General features: G+C 35.6%; 1 protein-coding gene across 1 annotated transcript in view; it reads right to left on the bottom strand.

The window, feature by feature from the left end:
- Positions 1 to 9,034: 9,034 nt before the first annotated feature.
- The window catches only part of SPEF2 (sperm flagellar 2), a 74,902-nt gene continuing 73,502 nt past the window's right edge, over positions 9,035 to 10,434 (bottom strand). The window contains exon 34 of the mRNA XM_063179651.1: positions 9,035 to 9,420. Coding sequence (XP_063035721.1) covers positions 9,337 to 9,420 — 84 coding nt within the window. The 3' untranslated portion in view covers positions 9,035 to 9,336. The remainder of the gene's footprint in view (positions 9,421 to 10,434) is intronic.

The raw sequence follows: 10,434 nt of genomic DNA, 5'->3' as shown, positions 1-10,434 counted from the left end.
CATATATAATCTAACATAGATATGAGCTCTGTTTCATAACTAAGCTTCCAAGAGCATTAATGCAATCAAGATCAGCTGTAAAACTGTCCAACAAAGAATTAAACATTAAATAGTTTGCTTTCAAATGTTCTGTACTGAATAATGATCTCAAAATACATTCCTATAAATACATTAGTATTTATAAACTAGACTTGTGTGTGTCAGCATCAAAAGTCTCCATTGTGAATTAGTGGAGTTAAGCTGCAGCTGTGAGATACTTCATCAATCTTATTCTAGTTGTATTAGACAGGCATTAATCAATGAAGGAACATATGGTACATCATAAATACCCAAAATGGCACTTTCCCTGAATCCTCCTCAGTCCAAGCAGAGGATAACTGCTGCCAGTAGGACATTTTAAAGCAAATTGCATCCATATTCTGCAATTATTAATTTTCTAAGGGCATTTTTTAACCTATGCAACATATTTGCTTGAAATTGGCCTTTTTTACTTTAAAAACACATCAGAAATCTTTGTTAGTTACTTACTGCGGAGACAGAATAAAAGATGGGAGAAAAATTGCTAATGGCTACGAAGTCTGACCAGATACCTGGGATGCCTGATTCTAGAATGTGAACTCATTAATGCAGAGAAAAATCCATGCAGACATATGGGAAGCAGCATCAGAACTCTTTTTTTTTTTTCCTCCATAAAATAACAATTAAGAAAACATGTGGTCATTTTATCTAGCTTCCAAAAGAAAGAAGGCTTTTCAGCTTAGAACAAAAAGTATAACAAAGTCACTGGACCGTGGAGTTAGAATTCAACCTGAACAAAAGTGGAAGGTTTTCTAGAACTGGAGTGTGAAAATAAATCAGTATCTGATATTTTGTGTGCTCTTTCTCATATTCTCTTGCAATTATAAATTAACACTTTACTAAAAACTGCCAAGAGTGGGTTTTTTGTTGAGAGTTTTGGGATGAAGTTTCTTGCAGTCAAAGGTGAATCTCCAGATGTAAACACAGTTTAGTTTGAAATCAGAATTAAACTTCTGATTTCAGTCCACTGATTTCAGCAGAGAGAAAAATTCAACTTATGAGTATAAATACTCCAAAACAAACTCTTGATAGGAAACAGTCTTTGATTTTATCTGTGTACCAGCACGTTTTTTTTTCTCTTTTTTGAGTTTGTCCTCATTTTGTTCCTTACCTTACCATTGTTTTTGTTGTTTGTATGTTCAGATGTGGGTAGTGGTAGAGAAGAGGAAACCTGTGTCTTACTTCTAATTCATCTGTTTCTGAGAAGCCACCCTAGCCCTTCCTTTGCTCAATTTTGGATCTTTTATGGAGTCTTGCATTTTAAATATTTGGGTTTACAGTTGAGCATGAGAAGAATTAAGTAACAGAGATTTTTCTTCTTTTCCTTAGAACAAGATTGAAGAAAGATCAATTAAAACTAGAGTAGTTTGCTTAGGGAAAAAATAAAGCTGTGCTGATTGTCGAGTAGCCTGTATAATTCAGATAATCAGAGGTGAAAATGTGCCATGGGACAAGCTTCAGAGTTCTCATTAAATTCAACCAGTTTTAAAGGAAGTCATGGGGGAGGAAAAAAGCCAAATAGACTGAGGTACCGCAGATATATTTCTTTTAGAGTAAAAGCCAATTGTTGCTAAGAGTGTTAAGCATAAAATGTGAAGAAGTTAATGTTATTCTCTGAAAATTAGGAAAATAAGCTTCTACAGATTCTTTGAGATCCTTTGAAAAAGAAGCTGAAACCTTCTATCTCCTCCTTCATTTGCCAGTGGCAGAGAAGGAAAAGGGCATTTTTTTTGAAAACTGTATTTTTTCTCCTAAGCATGTATGTATACTGCAGAAAAATTGCTAGCCTTTGATTGTTTTAGCAAGATTACATGTCTAAACTAGGTCAATAAGCTGTAGCCAGTTGTGACACCTCCATATTACATTGCACTTGAATTGGCTTCATCTTAGGTCCAGTTCTCTTCAACATTTCCATAAATTAATTGAATACAGGACTCAAAGGAATATTAAGTTTGCAAATGATGCAAAACTGGGAGGAGTTGTTGACTCCCTCGAAGGCAGAGAGGCCTTGCAGAGAAACCTCAACAAATCAGAGATGTGCAACCTCCAACCACATGGAGTTCAGCAAGGGGAAGTGTCGGATTCTGCATCTGGGATGGGGCAGCCCTGGATGTACAGACAGACTGGGGAATGAGAGGCTGGAAAACAGCACTGCAGAAGGACATCTGGGGCTCCTGGCTGATGGCCAAGTTGAACAGGAGCCAGCAGTGCCCTGGCAGCCAGGAGGGCCGGCCCTGCCCTGGGGGCATCAGGCACAGCATCACCAGCCGGGCAAGGGAGGGGATTGTCCTGCTCTGCTCTGAGCTGGGGCGGCCTCACCTCGAGTGATAGGGTGCCACAGTATATAAAGGACATTAAGCCATTAGAGAGCCTCCAAATTACAGCCAGAAGGATGATGAAGGGTCTGGAGGGGAAGCTGTGTGAGGAGCAGCTGAGACTGATGGGAGGCCTCTCTGCAGTTACAACACCCTCACAAGTGGAAGCAAAGGGCAGGCACTGATCCCTGCTCTGGGGTGACAGTGACAGAACTGAGGGAATGGCCTGAAGCTGTGTCAGGGGAGGTTTAGGCTACATATCAGGAGAAAGTTCTTCACCCAGAGGGTGGTTGGGCACTGGAACAGGCTCCCCAGGGCAGTGCTCACAGCACCAGCCTGACAGAGCTCAAGAAGCATTTGGAAAATGTTCTCAGGCACATGGGATGATTTTTGGAGTGTGCTGTGCAGGGCCAGGAGTCAGACTTTAATGATTCCTGTGGATCCCTTCCAACTCAGGATATTCTAGGATTCTATGATTCTGTTAGACATAACCTCAGTGCAGAACTCTAACCACAAGATCTTCTTCTCTTTTAGGCATCCTCCTACAAACAATGTAAATGACATGTCCAGTTTAAAAACATCCTCGTTTCATTGTATCACTAGTAATCATTATCAGGTTAAAGAGGAAAACATGATCTAAATCAAATGCAACATATACCATCTGAGTGTCAGCTGTTATGGTTTTATAAAGATTTTTTCATGTTAATTGAGGCTTGAGTATATTGAACCTTGAATTCCAAGAGATTTCAGCACATGTAGTTTTTAAAATACTAGAAATATTAATTTGATTTTTGTACATGCTGTTATTTCCATTAACAAACTAAAAATGCCCAGTGAAAATCCTACACTGACATAACTAAATATTATTTATCTAAAAGTAGTAACTTTTCCACAGGATGAACTATGATTAAAACCTTCTCCTAAACCTTATCAGAGCTACAGTATATGTGAAGTTCTGCAGTGGATCAGATTTTGAGTTCAACAGTTATAACTTTGCACATTAAAAAAATAATTTACAAAACTGTCTGGAGGACTGGATGTCAATTGCTGGAAAAACAGCATTTCATGGTTAATCAGGATGAAATTAAACTTCCTCACATGAAAATGTCAAACTGATGCCTTAAGAAGGCTAGGCCTAAAACAGAAGCTAGACAGAGTTTAAGAATAAAGTAGGTAATCATGAAAAGGCCTTAATGGATCCATCTTGGGCAGTCCAAGAGCCCAGCCAGGGCTATACCCAAGATGTCACAAAATGGATGACTGATCATGAGGTCTCCCACTTTTATATGTTCTGATCCATTTGCATATTGGAGTTACTTGTCCAGTTATAGCTTTAGCTTAAGAAGTCCCACCCTTTTTGTTTTCTCTCTTCAGTGCACTGTTGTTTATGCTCTTAGGCCTGAAATTTGTATCAGTTGTCCTTGGTCCCAAGCTAGAAAAGAAATTGTTTTGTCTCCCTCCTCTGTGAAGAGAGCTTACTGTCCCCTAATATGAAGCTCAGAATTACACACTAAAGCACCACAGAATCGGAAAAATATAAAAGCTAAAACATAAGGCATCAATCCTATCTCTAATTAAGCAAGAAAAGATTTAGCTTTCTCTATGTATACATGTATGTGTATATGTGTACATATGTATAGACATGTGTACATGTAGATGTGCACAGGTATACATATATGACTATATATATATTTATAAATATTTATATACACACACACACACATATATATATATATATATAGGCACACACATGTATTGGAAATAAAGAGAAGGTAAACATCTGTCATGAGAAAAATGAGGAAAAGTGAAGGTTTTTCCTAATTTAAACCATTAATCACACGTGGGCACACTCCTTCTTCCTGCCAGGTACTGCTGCTACTTTTTAATTAACAGGTACAACATTCACAGCTCAAGATAAGTACAAGTTTTCCAAGAAATACAGACAACCACTTTTGTTATGTTAATGTAGCAGGGTCATGAGCTGGAAGCTTATCAAGCCAACACTGCTGCTATGAAGTGCAAGGGTGTCCAAAGCAATGCCCCTGAGGCCAAGAATTTGAGAAGTCCTGAAGTCTTGATGCAAGTAAGAAGAACCCTAAATGTGAGTGTTGATGCCTTCCTGGTACTGTGAGGTCCAGAACTGTAGTCATCACTGTAAACATGATGAGTGCTAATTGCTTGAGGGCAATGACTTTTCTCCATCTACTGCAAGCTGTGTTCCTGTTAACACATGCCAAAACTGCTCTTGCTGCCAGGGCACACCATGTTCAGCTTGTTGTCCACCGACACCCCCAGGTTCTTTTCAGCACAGATGCTCCTCAGCTATTATCATTATGAGTAGCTACACTTCCCAGAGGGGCAACCTTTTGCACATCAATTCTTGAATTTCCAGGGATCTTCTATGATGAGATGTTGATCTGCAGAATTTTCATCACACAGTTTATCTAAAATAAACTTTAAAGTAAACGGTTGGGTTTTTTTTTTTCCCACTGCCAAGGATATTTTATAAAACTGGGAGTTAAATTCAAATGCTTTTTTACTTACAAATAAACATATTTGTTATAAAATTTATTGAAGACAAAAAAAGCAGTATCAACCCAGGTAATTTTTACTGATAAAGTGAACAATACTACAACTTCTGAAATTTTCTGATTGATGTTGCTTTAATTTCATAACCATAACATTGCAAAGAAGTTTGTGTGCTTGATTTTCAGATTGCATTTATCAGTGTGTTTTTTCAATGGTTTGGAGAAAGCTTAAGCTTCTCTTAAGCTGTCTACACACTTAGAAACTTCAGCAGAGCTAAGAGGCTTTTAACAAAACAGCTGGCTTCACTTATGAAGAATAAAAAAAGAAGGCATGTCTGAACCTCATGCTCAGTGGAAATTTTGAGGTAAGGACCACAGAGCAGATGGAGGAGCTTTTCTTGCTATTATGGCAACAATGTGACATCACTCAGCCATTTTAAAGCAAATTAACAAAACAAAACATAACTGTCTTTTAAGGTGTTTTGGGTATTGCAAAAGTTTGAATCTTCCTGTAAGAGACTGTTTTCTGAGGAACAAATATGGAGGTATTCTACTTATATAAAGGAATGGATCATAGCCCTGAAAGATTAATATGGAGCCTGAGTTCTGTACAGACTGAAATGTTGAGATTGATTTATGCTGGGAGATTTTATGCAAATTAATATAAGTATAGAAAACATCTTAATTCAGCAACACCTTTTGGTTTGTAGTGTTTTTGAAAGAAGATTTTGCAGGGATTAAAAATTTTAATTTGCAGGGATAAAAAAAAATTATTATGAAAATATTGATAACATAAGCTTTATTACATATTTTCTAAAGCAAACCATCCAAGGCATTTTCCATGCAGCATAGACAAGAATACCTCATATAAGTGAAATTAAGGAGTAAATGAAACATTAAAAGACAGGACACAGTGAAAACAGGATTGAGCATGTTGCGTACAATTAACTGAAAGCTAGACTAGTCTTTCAGGTTCAGTTTTTGAACTCTGTGTGTTAATATCAAATAGACAATTATTTCTTTTTTTAGTTCCTGTCACAAACTGTGTCTAAAAGAATTATCTATCTGGATTTTAGAACTCTCTGATGAGAAAATTAGCTCATTCAGCTCATTGTTGCTTCAACAGTTTATCCACTTCCCTATTAAAAATCTGCTTGTTATTTTGAAGCCAAGGGTTCCAGCAATTGAATCTACATGGTGTCTACCAGAATGAAGATGGATTCTTGTAAAAATGATTTTTGAAACCCCATTACATTTTCCTTTGGTAAAGAGACCAAGTTCCTCATACTTTCTTATACATAATTTCCTACCATCCTTGACATTATTCTCTGAATACTTTCTAGTTTCAACTATCCTGCTTGAAGTGTAGCTATAAAAGCTGAACATGATATAACTGTAACTCTCCTGCTACATCTGAATGCAAAACTACTCAACATTCCCTCTTGATAAAAACAAGGACCTCTTTCATGCCTGGGTCACAGCTGGGCTGGGAACTCAAAATCTCTTGAATAACTCTTGTGATACTCAGCTGTACTCAAGTAATAACTGTTGAAAAAATACATTGCAATTTTCAGGCCATACATTCTTTGCTTTGTAAATTATACCTTTACTTTCCCACAGAAAAGTGCCCACTGCATGAAGCTTGACACTTCACACAACCTACTTCACTTTTTACTATTTCACACTGCTCTGAAATCTGCACTTAATTTCAAACATTATCAGTAATGATTTTATGTTCCATTCTGGGTTACAGGTAAAATTTATGAACAATGTATGAGAAAAGACAAATACTTGAAAAATCTTACCTAAATAGAAATTTATGATTTTCAGTAGTAAAGCTTCTTCTTCCTGCACTCAGGTTTATGAACTGCAGGGAAGGCTTTTTGAAAATAATACCTTTTTTATTTTGTAATGGAGATCTCCAGTGTGCAAAGTCAGAATTAAACACTTAGTAATTAAAGATGGTTTTTAATAAGAAACTAAATGTGGAACAAAAGAAATAATTAAAGATTATGAAATATGCAAAAGGCAGAGAACTAAATTGCAATTATTTTCTATTCATGTAATAATTTAATATGGAATAAAAAGCCAAATTTTTGTTTGAATATATACCCCTTATGTTTAAAAAATATTTGGGATAAAACTGACCAAATTGTCTATGTTATGTGAAGAAATGATTCTGGTAAAAAGAATTTGTATGCATATCATGAAGTCTGTTGTCACATGTAAAATGAGGATGTTGAGGTTTTAGCATGGTTTGTGGGGGCACAACAAAGTTACATCTGTTTCTGTGCTGGTGTGGTTAGCACAAAATATGTAGACTGAAGAGACATTAACATTTTTGCCTGCAGTGATAAGCTGACTGGGTTCTATTCTGAGAGTCATATATCACATATAGATGCTTTGATCTGCTACCCCTAGATGTTCCTTTCAAAATGTGACTGTCTTTAATCAAAGAAACAAACCTGCCATTATTGACATCAGGTTCTAAAAATCTGAAAAACTATTTACTGCCAAATTTATCTGGTCTCTTAGTTCTTGTCTAAGAATTCCTTCTTTTTTATATGCTGCTATTGCTTTTTCAATACAGAATTGTTTAATAACTTATAACCCAGTCTTTTATAACTATATAACCAAGTCTTTGATGGATGGAATTTTCACAAAACAAAAAACCTGATCTACCCTACAGCTGCTGGGCTGTATAGTTGATTTACACTGCAAATTGGCAGTATCTGCATTAATTACAGGTACATGTCTGGGACAATGCAAATTTAAGCATGTGTGCTTACAAAGTCTTCGGTCCCAGGTAGGAATACTTACAGGAAGTTTGTATTCTTGGCATGTGATAATCAAAGACAATCTAGAAATCTCACAAGGAACACCATCATATCTATACTATCTCATGCATACTTGGCTAAAAAGTAATAAAGATATATTAAAATGAAAAACTATTCTGTGCAGATAGCATTCTCAGCTAAGGGTAAAGGTTTGTGGTTCTCTAAGGGTTATATGACTTCAATGAGATTATTTGTATTCTTAAAGAGCATCATATGTTCAAATACTTTGCTGAATTAAAACAGGGAAAAGACCATTTAAATTGTGCCATTTTTATGAGGGTAATGATGAATGCAGAAAAAATATACTCCAGAATGAAGGAGCAGTGTTCAGATACAAGCTACTAAATCGGTGTACAGTGCCAAAATTTTGCTAATATCTTGGGCAGCTGACAGACTAAAAATTAGACCCTGTACTGAGTTGAGATAATCACAGTTACCAGTTTCATATGTTTAGTCTTTAGAAAACTTGACACTGTAGATCAGAGGAATACCAGAGTACCACTGAAAACAGAGAATTTTTTATGCATCTCCATTTTCAAATCCAGGGGAATTATTTACAAAGAGTATTCTGAAATGCACGTCACACAGATCCATGACAAAATAGTTCCTATCAACTTAGAGTCAGCCATCAGACTGATGGCTGTCAGACACAGGAGAATGGAGCAATTGGATAAAACTGCATTTAAACACAAAGATCCTATTATACAGGAAAACCAGTAAGACTCAGACTTCATAGAGAAAAATAAACACCCACTTAAGCTGTAAGGAGAGCATTTGACCAAGACTCTGCTTAATCTGCCAGAGAAGTCAACATTCTCTGGGTGTCATGGTATGCCATAGATGTCTTTAGACAAGCACCTATCACACATCAAAATTTGCAGCATGTCTGGAGTATGTGGTGTCCTTGAATGCAATGTGTCAATAAAAAAAGGACAGAAGGCAGGTCTTTAGCAAGTCATAGAGTTGAGATGTACTGCAAGGTTAGAAATAGAAAGGTTCAGTGGCAAAGATTCATCATCTCCACTGTCAACAAACACTCCATTTTTATGAACATGATGCCCAGTTTATCCTGGTCTTGGAGAAAAGAGTTGTCATTTATTTTATTAACTAGAAATTACAGCATGCTTTAAAAGATTAATTGACTACAGCACTTAACTCATTAAAATGAATTAATGAATAAACTATGCATATAACAAAAGTTGTATAGATATCTTAGTATGTTTAGAAGAATTGGACATATTCTTTGAACAAATCTTAATGACAACACTACCATCTCTATTTAACTTCAGAAATTGGTTTTATTTAGAAATAATCATCAGACTATATAAGATGAACAAACCATAAGTTTCCCTTTTTGTGGTTTTGTTGTTTTTAGTTTTTTTTTTTGTTTTTTGTTTTTTTTGTTTTTTTTAATTTTAAAGTAACAGAAAATAGAAAATGTGTAGCTGGAATGGGATTTTGCTCTTGCAACAATAAACAAAAAAACTTTTCTCATGGAAGAGAGGACTGGACCTGTAAGACACATTTCTTACAAATTTGGAGAAAAAATATTCCTTAATGTTCATAAACAGTAATTTTTCATACATTTATGTCTTCACATGTGTTTTGCTCCCCATCAGTTGATTGTGCTTCTTTGGATCTTTGGAGAAAGACTTTTATATCCTATGAAAAGGAAAAAAGGTATATTAAAAGTAATTTCATGTTGCAGCCTGGAAACTGCAGTAATAACACCTTAAACTTGCAGTAATAACACCTGTCTATCCTCGGGGTGAGCTTTCCACTGACTAGATTATGGTGATAATCTAATTTCAGTGGAGGCAAATTACAGATTCCCACATCACAGACAATGTCTTCCAGCAGGGCACTGGAACTCATTCAGCTGAGGTGCTATAATATCACTGAGATGATGTTTTAATGTTATCCATGGGACTTAATTTCCTTTGGTGTTTTACAAAACGACACTATGTTAAAAAGCAACTCTGTTTTTAAACAGAGATCAGCTTAATATTCTTGGTAAAGAGAGGTATCAAGACTGTTGTTTAAACCAGTAAATGTTATTCAGAACATACAAAGACAAATTCTACAATTAAGTGGGTTTTTTTAGTATGCCATATTTCAGACTGAACTTTAACAACAATTCCAGAGAACGGATACTAAAAATAAGTAACTAATACTTTGAATAATATATACCCTCGGTAGGTTAATTTTTTGCTTAGTTCTTTATAACACATTGTCTGATTTGTTAATTTCCAATAATTTTGTTTTAGCAGAATCTTCTCCATTTCCCATTTCAGCAATACTATCCATTGTAGGATGTGTAAGTAGGATGAACAAGGAATTTCTGTTTTAAAATAATAACATGCTGAACATTCAATACAAAGATAAATATTTAACTTTCTAGCATCTCCTGATACTGTCAGAATAAATATTTTATCCTTTTAGGAAATTCTTCTCTGTTTTTAGGAGAATAATCAACAGTCAGATTTTTTATTTATATGTAGTATTTTATAGACATATAGTGCAATATATATTTTGTGCATATTTTGAAGATACAACCTTTTCTCAAAAGCGGAAACTGCCTGTATGTAGTGATGCCTCACAAACTTGTAACATACCAGAAGCATTCCAGTGAATAGAGAACTATGCTAAAAGGAAGTATTACCAGTCCTTGGTTTT

The sequence above is a fragment of the Melospiza melodia genome, chromosome Z (assembly GCF_035770615.1).
Source record: "Melospiza melodia melodia isolate bMelMel2 chromosome Z, bMelMel2.pri, whole genome shotgun sequence".
NCBI lineage: Eukaryota > Metazoa > Chordata > Aves > Passeriformes > Passerellidae > Melospiza > Melospiza melodia.
The sequence above is the reverse complement of the archived record's forward strand: the minus strand, read 5'-3'. Positions and strand labels throughout refer to the sequence as shown.